Raw genomic sequence first — 15,830 nt, 5'->3', positions numbered from 1 at the left:
TTATATAAGTTTCACTGGTTAAAATGAAGGGAGCAAGCAGCAGCAGTATTTGGCATTCCTTACAGCTTACTCAGATGTAGGTGTAATTAAAGAACATAGAAGTAAGTTACTTAGTTCTCTGTTATATGAATTTACGATATCTACGTTTTCTATAATGCATAGTCATATACGAGTATGTATATTTTCCGTGCATTATCTACCACGTAAAGATTTGAATCTATCATATACCTAAAACCAGTATGTTTCGTAAAAAGCCGTCGTTTCGGACATCATAGAACGATATCTACTATTTTCGTCAGATAAGAGTCATTCCGCAAAGTCTCTTAAGCTGGAAAACTGCGAAAACTCGCCAACCTACACTAGACCACGTGATTTATTATGACCCACATGACCCTCTATATTTGAAGATCTATAGATAATCCTTCAATAACGTTCTATTAAAGTAAGATACTATTAATAAATAGTATTTCTAGCTACCAAATTATTATTAGCCCCATTTTAAGGTTTCAACCTTAGTTGTTTCGTATGGTATCCATTATTAATATTCAATCTATTTATATTAACTTACAAGATATTATGTATCGGCAACAGATTAGAAAAAGGAGTATCTGAAATCAATGTAAAATGTTTTAGGCAATATTCTTGTTGTAATTTATATAATTTACATTCGTGTTGCCTATTTTCTGATTTATTACGACATATTTTTTTAATTTTTATGACGTACAATGTCTATATATGTCACAGCCACGGATTAACCTGGTATGTTTTGTATTTTAGGTGACGTCAGCAAGCTGGCCTCGTCGTGCTCCGGCAGCCCGGCGGCTCCGCCGCCGGTGCAATGGCGCATGCGCAGAAAACCAGGTAACTATACTAAAATATTAAAGAATTGACTTGCAGTAAATACATACGTAGTACCTATTGTCTAAATAAACCAGTCTTTTAAGTGGAGTTAACATTACAACAAACATCATGTCGTCACGTGACGCCCGTGATAGCTATCATCTGTTGGTACCTCTGTGTATGCATGCATGTGTTACTTTTTGAGGACTAAGCTGTCATCACTCCGTACCCTCTAATTTCTTAATGTAATGGTATAATATTATCGAATATACAAAAAAAAACAAACGTACTTAAGAACTTTTTACCTACGAACAATAAATACGTGTAGAACTAGTTGTTCGAAACAAAAATTGCCGCAAGCGTAGTTCTCTAGTTAGTTAGGTTGTTTAGTTCTCTTCGCGCCCTGCACTAGGGAATCACACACATTCATGTAATGTTTCAAATAACACAAATTTTCTCTTGCTGAGTACATAATTTATAAGGTACAGTTGCGGACGGCTTTATTAATTTAGTTAAGGGGGTCTTCCTATGTGATGGGTTGAAAAAATCGATTTTTTTTTTCATAAATTGCTCCCTTAACATGTCTAGAATACGGTAGTAAAGCGATTTTAGAAAATTCGAAGTCGTTTTAAAGATACAGCAGGTAAAAGAAAGAGCGGTTCGGAGCGGTGAGTTGGCAGTTAGAGACCGGGCCTATTGTGTACCGTCGGCTTTATACCTGGCCTCCCTTTTATTAATATATTTGTTTATACAAGTTTAGACACGTTTCTACAGACTTAAAAAGGATAAAACCAATAAAGGAATAGGAGGAAAAGGAGCAGGTAAACTTACTGATAAAGTTATCCAAGAAATTACAAAATTCTACGGATTAGCAATTCGACGCCATCCAGATTCGCTTGAAGATATGAGAAAGGAAGTTTGGGCAACGTACTATCACAAATGTTCTTCTGATGAAAACCCTCAGCATCAATTTTGTCCAGAAGGCGAAGACAGTTGGTGTAAATGGCGTAAGGCTGAAGCTAATAATGAACTGGACCAATTTCATCACGATAAACCACCTCTAATTCCGCAAGTCCAAGAAGCTATCAAACTGGTTTTCGAAGATTTATCGAAAGACGAATTATTAATTCGTTGTTTAGGAGCAGAGACACAAAACAATAACGAATCTTTGAATTCTTTGATTTGGACTTTCGCTCCTAAACATATTCATTCTGGTCCCAAAGTTGTTGAAATTGCTAGCTACTTAGCAGTTATTATCTTTAATGAAGGTTTTCAAGGTATTTTAAAAGTTATGTCGATTATGGGATGCCCTGTTGGTCGTGAAGCCCAAGCGTATGTTGAGAAACGGGATGAAAAGCGAATCTTACGCTCTGAGCGGCGCGTAAGTGATGTCGTTAAACAAGCCAGGATTGACTCAAGAGTTGAACAATCTGCTTTAAAAGAGTTTCACGAGGAAGAGGAAGGAATACTCTATGGACCAGGCATCGCCGATTGAGAGTAAGTTGATATTTTAATAGTTTTTAACGGACTTGAAACTTTAAACGCGTTTTTCTCAAAACTGTGTTTTTCAAACTTTCCTCCATTGTATCTCAGAAACGGCTGGACCGAATTACTTGAAATTTACAGGGCACACTCAATATATGTAAACGCATGGAATGAACTATTATCAATCGAAAATTTTCAAAACTTCGATTTTTTTATAGCAAAAAACAAAAAAAAAAAACGCCTAATTTGCAACTTTTATTTCAAATGTCTATCAAAAATCCAATTTTTTTTATATTCATTTGATTATAGGTCATTCCGTGCTTTTAAGCCTACAAATTAAAACGCCGTTTTTTTTTTTTTTCAGATAAGCCGATCAGCCGGAATCGTGGAGGAAGTGGGAGCTCTTTTTTTCGAGGCGGGGGTGTTCAGAGCGCTGTAACTCTAGTTTGACTGAATATTTTTAGCTGAAATTTTATATTTATACTGTCCAAATATGTGTTAATAAATGATAAAAAACTTGAAGCTCTAAATATTTACTGGTCGTAGAAAAAAAAATCTAAAATATCCCTAAAAAACAGGCCGTCACATAGGAAGACCCCCTTAAACATAATACAAAATTATTCACTAAATAATTAATATAATTTATGACTAATATTTAAGTCTTCAAGAAAAACGTAGGTGTATATTGGAATTAACTACATATATGTATGTTATAATTGTTTAATCGAATCGTTCGAATTAATCAATTCCTTTACGGTGATAAAAATAGCTATTGTAATTATAAATAAGACTTTATGTTTTATTTCTGTTCAATTCAGAATATATGAGAATATAAGAGCAAGATGAATCATATTCATCAACCTTGATTAAAATCTAAAATTTCCTCCTTCCTTTCCACTTTTCAGAAGATATAGGTTATGTTAGAATAATATGAAAATACTTCATTAGAGGAAAATCGCAAATAATACTGTTATAATTTTCCCTGAAAATTACACAATCGTTAGGCAATGCGTGAACATCTGGAAAGTATTAGGCTAAATGATTCAGTGATAATTTCAGCAAAGATTGTGCGTGAAACATGACAAATTCCATTGAAAGTGAGCGAAATGAATCACGAAATCCTTAAAATATTATCCGAATGGTAAGTGCTAAGTGCACCTGCATAAATACTTCCAGCATGTAATCCGCGACTTTGATTTCTATTAATATTATAATGCTTACTTACTATTGTACGAAAGACTGTTTGAACCTTAGGCAGCCCTGATAAAAATTAGAAGGTTTTATTAATATTATTATAATAATAATAGTTAATTAACTAGTAATATATAAAATTAAATTACTAAATTACAATTAACATGTAATTGTAATTTAATACTGAAATTTTTAATTTAACAGAACCTTAAATAAAAAATAATTGATAATTATAATATATTACTATTATAATCGTGTGTACTAATACTAAATTAAATAAGAATAAAATTATTACGGAATAATATTATTATAATTAAATTAAGTATCTAATTATTACGAACATTAACATAATTTAGTTGAAGATAATTATGAATATGTAATTTTGGCCAGAGAATTATTATACTAATGTAAGTGTAATAGAGAATTATTCTGTTGCAAATTGCAAAGTCTGTTTAATTAAAACGAAAAGGCTATAGTAATTGGAGTCGAAGAATTTTACAATTGTTACACGTACCTTTTTATTGTTTTATAAGAATAAAATAAAATGGTGATAGTATTGAGCGACTTACTGATTAGAAACTAGTCATTAGAAATATCAAACTAACATTTATGTCAACAATTCGCTGTTTGACCTTGTCGCCTGTCGCCGTTTTGCGAAAATATGGAACATTGTATAACTATGTTTAACAAATATATATATACATTTAACGAGCAGTATTAAATGTTTGTTTTTATTTTGATAATAATAGTTTTTACTTTTGTTATTATTAATAAAAATGAGTTGAGCATCTAGTGATGACTGCCACAAGGAAACAAGTAGGAAGTTTTGAAACATTTACATTAGTTTGCTCTTCGAAGTGTTTTTAATATAATTCGCACAACAATTCCGGAAAGTTGATGAAGGTTTTAACAAAATGTTGTTTGTGTAAGACTCATTATGGAGTGGGAGATTGGGAGTAGGGTGTTACCACCTTTTAATTATTTACTTCACTTAGTAACTCAATCAGGGTGTTAATCTACTTAATAAAACTCTAACACGGACTGACTAACTTATAAACAACACAAAGAAGTTAGAAATTTTAGGAAATGCACACATAAATATTGTAGAAATATCATTAGACTGTCGGTAATGCAAGTAACTGGTTAGAAATCATGATTAAGAGAGAAATTTGACTACTGTTCTCAATTTATAGTTACTAGGGCTGCATATTGTATTGGAAAATGAAAATAAGCAGAATTGCATGATAATATAAGTCGGTTGAATAGAAATTCCAGAGTACCCTATTGGTCGTACTCACCTATTGATAATGATTCACTCTGCATTGACTGACGACGGAATATTTACGTAAATTTAAATATTTATACGTTAAAAATAATGTTTTTAAGTAACCGTAAATATTCTGAATCAATTTAGCAAGCCCTTAAAAACATTGTTCTCAAGATCGAACCAAGCCTACCAAGACAAGAATTTCCAGTTGAACTTCCAAAATAGTTTCACATTTTAAGCGCCACATTTTGCTTTAGTTTGAGAGGTGTAAAATAAAGTGAAATTATTTTAAAATAATGCTGGCACTACCACACCATTTTTCAGAGTAATAAAATATATAAGTATCCTGATGGTAACAGAAAGTTCATAAAAAATTAAGCATCATATGAATTTAATTGGTGTGTTAAACTCCAGCATACTCCATTCATCTACAACTCATGACATCCTTAATTTGTTTCTTATCATACAGGTCATAAGCCCGTTTAACCAGTAATGTTACTACGGAGTCAAGATGTTTGGGATGATATTTGCACGCCACATCACATCATCATCCCAAACACCAAAACTCAGGACATGTCAATCATGATTATAATGACATAAGATCAGTCAATAGTTCAAGTTCCTATGTAATATTACTTTAAGTATTAAATATAATAGATTACAGTCTGCTCATTATTTTACTTATTCTCCACGAGTTATCAACAACTATATTTATATCCATCTCACATAAACATTATGGCTATAGAGTTTCATTTAATTTATCAACAAATAAAGCATGGTCTAAATTAACATCTTAGATCAGACTCAGCACATCTAATTAACTTTAGCTACATCATAGACTATTACAACTATATTAGTTTTCTAAAATATTGACAGCCTAAAAGTTTAAAGGTTTTAAGTTAATATATATGGTCTTAATACGTCATTTTGTAGATTATATTTATAATTTTCTTTCATCAATATTAGAAATAAGTAGGTATATACAAAAACCAAAGTAATTAAGTCAGCGTGGCGGATGTATGTAAATTGAGCCCTTCGTTGTAATGCAAGCTCTCAGTTTAATTTAGAAAGGCATCCTATTTAATTGTCTCGCCTCTGAATTATAGACAAAGTAAATTCACTGAAACACTTATTATTCTCTTCATTTAAACATTTTACATTTTGCGTTATTGCGCGATGTCAGCTCTGTTTTATATGAAATAAAACTTATTTTTATCTTTTCTTAAATGTTAAATATGTGAATGAGAAACCATAATAATGCCTGAAAATGGTAAGAAAAGGTAGCTAGGTATGTACCTATTATTATTGTAATATATTGTAGTGGACATCTAGATATTTTGAAAGTACACATTAACTTAACGAGATAAGGAGTAGGTAAGTCGTAAATTACATTACATATTTTTTCTGCTTTTCAGCTAATTAACAGAGAAAAATATATTTCAAATAACTACACTTATTATATGTGTAATATATGTTGAGAGATTGTCCTTGCTTTCTAGAACCCATTAACCAAGTAAATGTTTGCACACGCGAAGCTAAAATTTACTTCTGTCTAGGTATGTTATTTACTAATTGTTTAGCTTGCAAACGATAAATCTAGGATGACATTTAGATAATGAATTCGTAAATAATTATCATTCAAACCTCAAAACTATAACTATTCACGAATTATTTTCTATTCGTTACGTTCAGTCTCGTAATAAACTAAGCTGAGCTTTAAATACATGTGTAACTTTATCTGTAAATTACAGATAAATTCAGTCAGATTTACTTTTTATAGCAATACTAGATAAAATTTCGTGTGAAACAACTCATTTACTATTGTATTATATATTATAGAAATGTTGCGGATCTGTTTATTCATTTATTATTTTTATTTAATATACAATAAATACAAAAATAGTGTAGGCAGCTATTATACTCTAAACTCTTTACGGTATGCCATTAATAAAGAAAAAGCGAATCTAAAAGCCCTACAAGATAAATATTATGTAAGATGTTCTTTACAGAAGGTATTATCGTTAAAAGTAATTTTTCATAGACAACTTCGCTATTAAACTATTATATTTTTAATGACCTACAAAAGGAGCTTTTGTGAAATTCTTACAATTCTGCCAATTCTGTACAAATTTAAATTTTCAGCAACAAGGTTCAATATAATTTAATTTACATTATTGTTAATTTTAAAATTATATAGGCTGACGAATGTAGTAAAAGAGTCAAAGAATAAAATTAACAGAGTTACATATATGAATCATGACATCAATATTTAACGTTCCACTGTTTCTGCTTAGCTCCGGAATTCCGGCGTGACGGTCGATGTATCTTTAGGAATATGAAAAATATTTGTCTGTTTAAACTGGAATGGTTTCTATCATTCCTCTCATACAATTAGTCATATGTAGTATGATTGTTAGTATATATTTGCGTGTAAATAAACATCTCCATTATCATATGAGATTTCCTCGGAAATATTGACGCGAATGGTTCACCAATTATATTGACTCAATTATGATTAAACGTGTAGGCGTTGATTGTTATGAGAGATTGTCAATAACTATATTATATCCATAGAATAGTGCAATAATTAAGAAAAATTGGTAATATCTTTGTGGTATTTACATTTATCATATTTGAGTCTTACTATTATTAGTATTTTACTTATTATAAAAAAGAGAGGTCTGTATTTTTTGGTACACGAATTGTTAAGTACTAAAGACCTTAATTAATAGGTATCACAATTCTGTAATTTCCCATATTAAAACTGAATATAAAAGGTTTAGACAAGCCAATAGATTATATTTTTAAATCCTTTTTCCCTACGGCTATTGCTGGAGCGATGTAATTTTACAGTTTTTTATGCTTAGAAAACAAATCAGCCACCTTTCACCATAAAGATTTCCGACGTCGGCCACGTTTTTGCGATTTGTGACGTATCTAATTCAGACTTTAAAAATAAATACAATTAATTTTATTTTTATAAAGAAGTGTAAAATGTTGATACATATAAATTATACATCTAAGGCTGTCTGTTCTATATACAAGCTTATCCATTATCCCATTCTACCTGCCCTGCCACCTGTGCACTGCAGAATTTAATTAATGACTTACAAAATGCAGTCTATGTGGGCAAGTTCTAGATTACAACGGCACACTGTTATTATTAACTAGTGGTTAGACCCTGCTTTGTCTGGGCTAAACTGAAAGGAACCCTCTACATACAAATATTATTGCGAAATTTGTTGCAATTAAACCTCAAACTATCATTAATCTAAAACTATCGTTGATATTTAATGAATATATTGATATCTAATTGCACATTTTTTTGCAGTAATGAGTCAAATTTACATTAACTAAACTGTAACCGTATAATTTCAATTACTGTGATTATTTATTAATTTTAAAGCAGAAATTAATGCACTCAATTGTCTGCCATGATTAGATTAAGTTGCAAATATATAACTGAAAGTTTTCTTTATTTATCCTGAAATAATTATCAATAAAAGGTCCAGATAGTGTAATATGCCCTTAGGGTCTTATTTGAAGGGGTTGACAACGACGAGAGATTCGTTTGGCATATCTCGTGAATGATAGAGGTAAAAGCCGATGAGTCAATAAGAATTTGTCAGCAAACGTGTAGAGTTCACGCCCCATGTATCTTTGAACTGTTTATCCTATTCATTCTAGTGGAATAACATTTTATAAAGATTTATGTTAGTAATTAAATATATTTTCTATTCTTTAGTAGTCATTATAAATAAATAATTTGTTAGATACAAAAGTTGCCTATTAAATGAACAATAATTTTAGCGTTTTATTTAAAATTGGAATGCGTGTTGATCTTATTAACCTCTTTGTAGGATAATGTTATTTATTGTCTTAATGTGAACGAAATGTAATATGTACGTCCTGTAAGAATTTTGCCTATCAATGACGTTATCGTAGGTACATATGTATATATGAAGTTAACCCTACTTACTTGTACTTAGAAGAGTTAAAATTCTATAATCAGACTACTTTACGACTATAAATTACAGCTAGATGAGGCCGCAGGAGATTTTAAACATATTGAGATGTAACCATTCGACAGATCTAGAAGCGTATGTTTGCTTTGGATTCGTTATGCTACTTCAGTTTTACGTCACTGGGAATTATACAGTAACAAACAATAATATGGGACCGGTTTTATATGATGGGAAAGCTTGTTGGTTTTTTATTAAAATAAATAATACTAAAATTTAACCAGCTTTAGGCGGTTTCAATCGGTTATGAAAAGGAAATAACTCGGGTAGCATCTCCATATCATGTAACTAAAATAAGATTCCACTCTATATCTTGTAAAACTATAGAACAACTTAAATTTAATTTGCGGTAACTGCAGCTAGTGCAACCAAGTTGAGAAGCAGATTATTTGCATTTAAATTATTCGTGCTAAGGCTCACATAGTATGTTAATTAAGTATACAATAAGATTGTTTACGTCCAAGAAACCTTATAATAATAATTTCTTAAATTTTAAAATACGTATCTTTAATTGAATACTACAGAAAACTTACTTTAAAATCAAAAGAGTAAGATATTTTTTATTTATTTAGATTTGATAATACCTGAGAGTTATAAGTGCTTTATAGGTAATTTTTTTTTAATTTTTGCATTTTACTATTTAGCAATTTTGGTAGGTATTTACTGTACCTACAAACAATTATCTCCGGTGCCTACCTATTTAAACTGACTCCCACGCTGTCGTAGCCGGAGATTACTGTCAGCATTAATAATGTACCCTGCTGATTTTAATGGATATAAACTTTAAATATAATATCTTGTAAAAAATTAAACATGTACGTAGTAAATAAAGTAGTAAACTAAGCCTACTCGATCTATTTACGCCATATTTCCAGAGAACCGCACATTTTGTTGCCTATTTGTCGTAGAAATTGTTCATTCTCTTTTGAAACTACGCATTCGCACAAAGGCACCGAAATAATTACGCTTGAATACGTATAAAATGAGTAGAAATGTACGTATAACCTTCATGAAATTCCATATCAAATTTTGCTATGGAAATTGTGTATAGTATAGAACTGTAATATTTGACCAGAACCTACTCTACGGATCTCCTACGAATTGTTATTTGTTCCTAGCGATTTGCAAGTGAGTAAAAAACTTGTGTAGTGAATGATTATGAGGTGTTATTTGTAGCAGCCTAGTCTTACTTTCTACTAGTACAATTTCTTAAAAAGGATAGGGTAAATCTATTACTAACAAGTATTACGTTTATATGTGCTATACTTTATGATACATCATGTACAAGTAAATATTGTAGTAATATTGTTGATAATTGGTAATGTTAATCAATCAGAACTTAAAGGGTTTACTACAGGTTATATTTTTTCTATGGGATAAATTGTAATATTATAAAATATTTAAAATTATATAGACATATAATCTGTACAAAATGTGTATTATTTATTTATTTTATTTATAATTCTTTATTACACCAATATTAAACGCAGATACATAAAAAAATATATATATATAACAATATATAAAAGAAAGTAGAAGGTACAGAAGGCGGTCTTATCGCTAACGCAATCTCTTACAGACAACCGTAGGAAAGAGAGTTATACTAAAAATAAAGTGGGCGGCACATGAGTCGAAATTAGATAATAATATTAAGAAAAAAAAAAAATTGAAAACAATTATTTACATTTATGTAAATAACTTAATATTAAGTGTACAGATGTACACCGGAATAGGTTTAAATAGTAATCTACAATAAAATAAACTATTAATATACAACTAAATATAAATATACACATACATATATATAAATATACATACATATGTATAAATATACATACACATAATAATATATATATATATATATATATATATATATATATATTTTTATAGACTGTTATGAAATTATGAGATCGCTTGCTATAGTGGTATACTTGGGGATGGGACCACAATTCCCCTAGTAAAAGATAAGAGTGTAAATTTAGCCAGGTCAGTCAATTGTGAATAGTTTTAGAAACGTCTATGTTTATGTTTTTCTCGATTCGTCTGTTTTTGTATACTACCGCGTCATTATTACGTAATTAAACCGTGGTGGACTTTGTAAAAAGTCATGTGGGTAAATACCTCAGTGTCAGCTCTTTAAACTACCAAGTAATTTGATTTGTAAACTGTATTTCGGTTGTAAGGAGACAGTATATAGGTATACAGCGATGTTTACCATTTATTACTAGGTAGGTCTTTAGCTTGTTTGCAATTCTAATTATAAATTAAAAATTTACAGAATGGAGAAAATATCAAGAAATTATATATGTATAGTATCTAAATTAAAAAAAAAATGAAAGTTGACCCCCAGAAATGTTAAATAGGTTTTTTAAGCTACCTTTATTAATGTAGAGTCGTTAAATGTGATTTATAGTAGACATTTAGTTTAATAATAATTTTGATCTAATTCTTACAAAATATAGAGCAGATCTCTACACATACTGTACCTATAACTTACTGTAATATTTATATCATATCCAGAACTGAGATTTCGTGAGCTAAATCACTCAAACCGACGTACCCTCGTCACCGAGGGGAAGGTATGTATGTACATATATAGATGCAGAGAGTTTGAAATCTCACTGATATTTTATGTCAAATACTTTCACAAACTAAAATAACTAACTTGTTCAAAATTATCAAATATACACTAAACTGTATTCTAATAATACTAGCAGAGCTCCCTATTTTGTGCTTGTGTTTGTGGAATTCGGAATATATCCTTATAATAGTACAACTGCACAGACTTGCTATACTATATCAAAATATCCACATTTAAATAGTTTATTGTAATAATATAAAAGTGCATACGGATAAAAATATAAAAACCATCTTTTTTATATTTTTTGAAAATATAGATTTCTTGCGTTAATGTATATATTTAATGTACAATCACGACTCATTTACAATTTTATTATATTTATGACAGTAAATTTTAATAAATATGCTATAAATTTAATGTATTTCAAAAATGTCCAATAAAGTCGAGATGTTGTGTCAGAAAGTTTAATATGTAAAGAGCTTCATCCACACATGTAAATGATATCACGTGTAATATTGAAACGAGGTCTAACCGTTGTCAAATCAGTGTCAGCAGAGTCATACGTGGATTTGGATATTGCAATAGTATGGAAATTAGATTATAGTCAATATATAATATTAAAAATATGTAACAATCTGAACTATAATAGTAATTTGTGCCTTATTACTTACTATTTATTTACATTCTTTGTAATATACTTCTGGTGCAACATATTTTTTTGTTTGTTACCGATGTTTTCGTCTGTAATCTAAATTGACTTGATAGCTTTTTGTATCGGTTAAATTTAAAATCCAGGCTACGATACTACTCCGATTTACAACCTAGTTCTTAATTAAGTAGAGCTATTTTGATTACAAGACAACGGGTAATATATTCGAAACTTGTAACAATCCCTTTTTGTTCCGACTAAATAAATACTGATTTTAAAAGTAACGCCTGAATAAATGAATACAAATTACATTGCATCATAATTTAATTAAAATTATATAATACTGTGTAACTGTAACAGATTAAAAATGTGTGTTCCTGACTGTAATCCTAATAGATTGGACGAGTCAGACGCATTAGTCGACTCTTGCCTAAATAATAAGCGTACTAAGCGTAGCACTCAACTTGCCCGCACTCCCCCGAGCAAAGTTTAATACAAGGTGGCAGGGAGCGAGTATACCCTTTTCTCCGAGATTAATTTGACTTGTTAGATGTATACACAAAGTTTTTTATCACCCAAATTTGAATTCGCGACTCGTTATAATTGATGTCCAGTTTTATTAGCGTAAATCCTTCCATAGTAATTAATTTATGGAAGTACTAGAAAGATCATTTAATTAATGATGCATCAACACATGCTCTAGGATTCCAGAAGACAGTTGAAAACGATACAATTAAAAAATATATGGAATTAACGGTACACTTTGTGCTTGGCTCTATTATTTTTTTTTATTTGTAGTATTTTAAACATAATTTATTAATAATCTCATCATGTAAAAGCGTTTTCCGCCTCTAATTTTGATATACACGTGGTATTTTAATATAGAAAAACAATCTACTAAATAGGATTTTGATTTAAATTTATTTACATGAATGACATTTGCCTGTACGGATCCTCAATAACGGTTTCTGATAATATTTAAATTTCGTTTGAACACTGAGGGCTTTGCCACCTTAATTTTCATACATTGTTTTAGGTATGGATAACGCAGAGTATAGCACTATTTTTTTAGCCTTGTATGGGGTACATTGAATATAAAGATAACGTACACTAAAGTAAATAGAGTAAAAAATATATTAGCTCATATTACATATTGCGAATATTATTAGTATAAATATTGGTAACAGATTGTTTTTATTGTCTATGTGAGCCATAACAATTTATTATATGAGTATGTGACATGCCTATTAAGGTCGTGCGGGTGTGTCCCGTCACACTCCGTATTTGCCGCACGGTCTCTGGCGGGAAAAAGGCTACATTTTCGAGGCGTTAGCGCACTCACGAAGGAAATTATATCTCTCTCACTTTTACTGAGCTATTATTTATTCAGAAACTGTACTACAACTATACTGTGACACTCTGAATGTAATAGATATGCCACACAATTTTACATGTTTAACTTTAAATTTATGAACGAGAACTACACTAGTATAAAAAATATAGTGTGTTTAAATAGGATATATGAGTACATCGCAATCTTTGTGTCATACTTCGTCTATCTTGATTAAGTATAACTATTAAAGTATTGAAAGAAGCTTAAAATCCAATTTACGTTTATTTTCGATCAATAAAAAAATATCTCTATACAATCTTTATTTGCCCACCTGAAACTTTTGTTTTGTGTAAAATATTTGGAACAAATTTTATTCTAATTATTTAATGTCTTTAAAAGACTTTTCAATAAGCTTTCACCATTTCAATCGAAAAGGTGAAGTAGCCTTACAAAGTTTTAGTTTAATATTAAAGGAGCAACAGCTAAAATCGAAAACATCTCTCTCTTGTTCCATGCGGATAGCCACGATAAGGCAAGCAAATTTTAATGTTTCTTGAATAGAATTACAAAGTATATCAGACAATAAGTTTGCAATGTTGTTAATAACTTGAATTTCTCTAAGGGCAGGCCAGATCTGCTCAATGAACACGAATGCTGTTTCTATAATAATATACCATGTTAAATTTCAGTCTACTTTGTTCAGAGAGCTAAGTTTCCACTCTGTTTGTTCTATAAACTAAATCCGAAATTTATATGACAGGTATTTCCTTTATGATTAATATCATTATTTACTGTTGCTGTATTACATATTTTGTATTTGTATCCTAATGTTTGTTGTTATGTATGTTGTATATTATTTTTGTATCCTTCTAAGATTTTAATTATATTTGAGAGGAGTGCTTGATGTATTCAAATTTACAAAAGTTATTGCCTTACACAAATTAGGGTGAGTAGGTCATTTGTAACCTAATATTGCTATTATACAATTTATACCAACACAAGAAAACATATTTATTTCGTACAATATTTCATTTGTTAAAAGATCTCTGTGAACTAGTTTAGAATTGCAGAATGTATAATTTAACGTACAAGACAAAAGACAAGGAAAAGAAATATACAACATTACGGATAATCACCATTATTTAGACCCACACACTATGTACGGTTAGTAAGGTAACTAACTTTACATTTATTAATAACAACATATCATTCAGTAATTTGTATGCCATATAAACATAAAAATCTTTCCATTCCAGTATATCGATTTTAAATACCAGTGTCATCAGTAATACGAAGACCATGTCCATAACTTGTATTCTTTGGAATTTCATCATAGTAGCAATATCGATCAGCTGTTTGTTTGCATTGCTCAGCAGGGGTCGGCAACCCAATCCCACATGCGTGCCGATGACACCATTCTCCACGAACAGTAAGCCAAAAATACATTCGTGAATGAACGATACCCAAACCCAACTCGGTACAATCCTGAAGCAGCCGTGGAAAATTTCATATCCGGTATTGGATTGGAAAGCTAGCGTTTGCGTCACAGGAAACTAGCCTCTAAGCCAATATATTGAATAACCGATATCAAATGCAGCTGTTGTTGTGAAAATAAAATTTTTGTGGACACATTGTGGTGATTGGATAAAGTATGACAATGGAACAAAGCGTGATATCATTACTATGCATGTGTTAGTCGTCAAGGCAATGGTTTTCATGAGTAAGTTCTTCTTTGTTTTTCTTTGGTTTTCCTCTATTGTTAATATGGTTAGACAAACTAAATTCTTCATCTGCTAATTGATTAAGACTCTCTAGAAGGACACTTGATACAAAGTCATCCACGTGGATATCTGTCTCACTTCTTTCACTACTACCCAGTTGCTTTCTAAATTGTATTATGGTTTAAAAAAGTGATACGGCAGTGAAATTACAGGGTTTCGGAGCGACAATTCCGTAATACATCGGGCAATTCTTAAGAGGTTATTATTATATTATTATTGGTGTCAAACTGTGGCATTAAATATGCATAAAGACAATCATCGCCTTTATTCATGAACAATGTATAATGGCGACTATTAACTTTATCTAATATGCGGGCATTGTTCCATTCCAGTTACGTAATATAATAAACAACTGATTTCCAAATCGTATTGTATTTAGACGCTTTTCAATCGCGATTTAGTAAAAGCCTCCGAAGATTTTACTTCGGATGCGCACGCAAATCTTCGGAGTACATGTTGTACGTCAAATTATAATACAGGTACTAGTATGCTAGATCAATTCATGTGGGTACAAATACGAACTTCATTCATACTGAAATTTTATCCGAGACGGGGAAAATTGCCTCCGCTTGCGTGGGCTTTAAGTCGAACGATTTATTGCCGCTGCGTTTTGTATGATTCGCCTCAATTCCAGTAACACCGCCACTGGTACAATTAGGTATGTCATGTATTTTAGCCGAG

At 30.6% G+C, this 15,830-nt stretch overlaps 1 protein-coding gene across 1 annotated transcript in view; it reads left to right on the top strand.

Moving 5' to 3' along the window:
* The first annotated feature begins 777 nt into the window (after positions 1–777).
* LOC131851190 (dual 3',5'-cyclic-AMP and -GMP phosphodiesterase 11) overlaps positions 778–15,830 on the top strand; it is a 146,849-nt gene continuing 131,796 nt past the window's right edge. Inside the window, exon 1 of the mRNA XM_059201643.1 lies at positions 778–861. Within this exon, the coding sequence (XP_059057626.1) occupies positions 846–861 (16 nt within the window). The 5' untranslated portion in view covers positions 778–845. The remainder of the gene's footprint in view (positions 862–15,830) is intronic.

This window comes from Achroia grisella, unplaced genomic scaffold (genome assembly GCF_030625045.1).
Source record: "Achroia grisella isolate CSIRO2021 unplaced genomic scaffold, CSIRO_AGI_Agris_v1 utg782, whole genome shotgun sequence".
Classification (NCBI taxonomy): domain Eukaryota; kingdom Metazoa; phylum Arthropoda; class Insecta; order Lepidoptera; family Pyralidae; genus Achroia; species Achroia grisella.
This window is presented reverse-complemented; position numbering and strand designations above follow the sequence as displayed.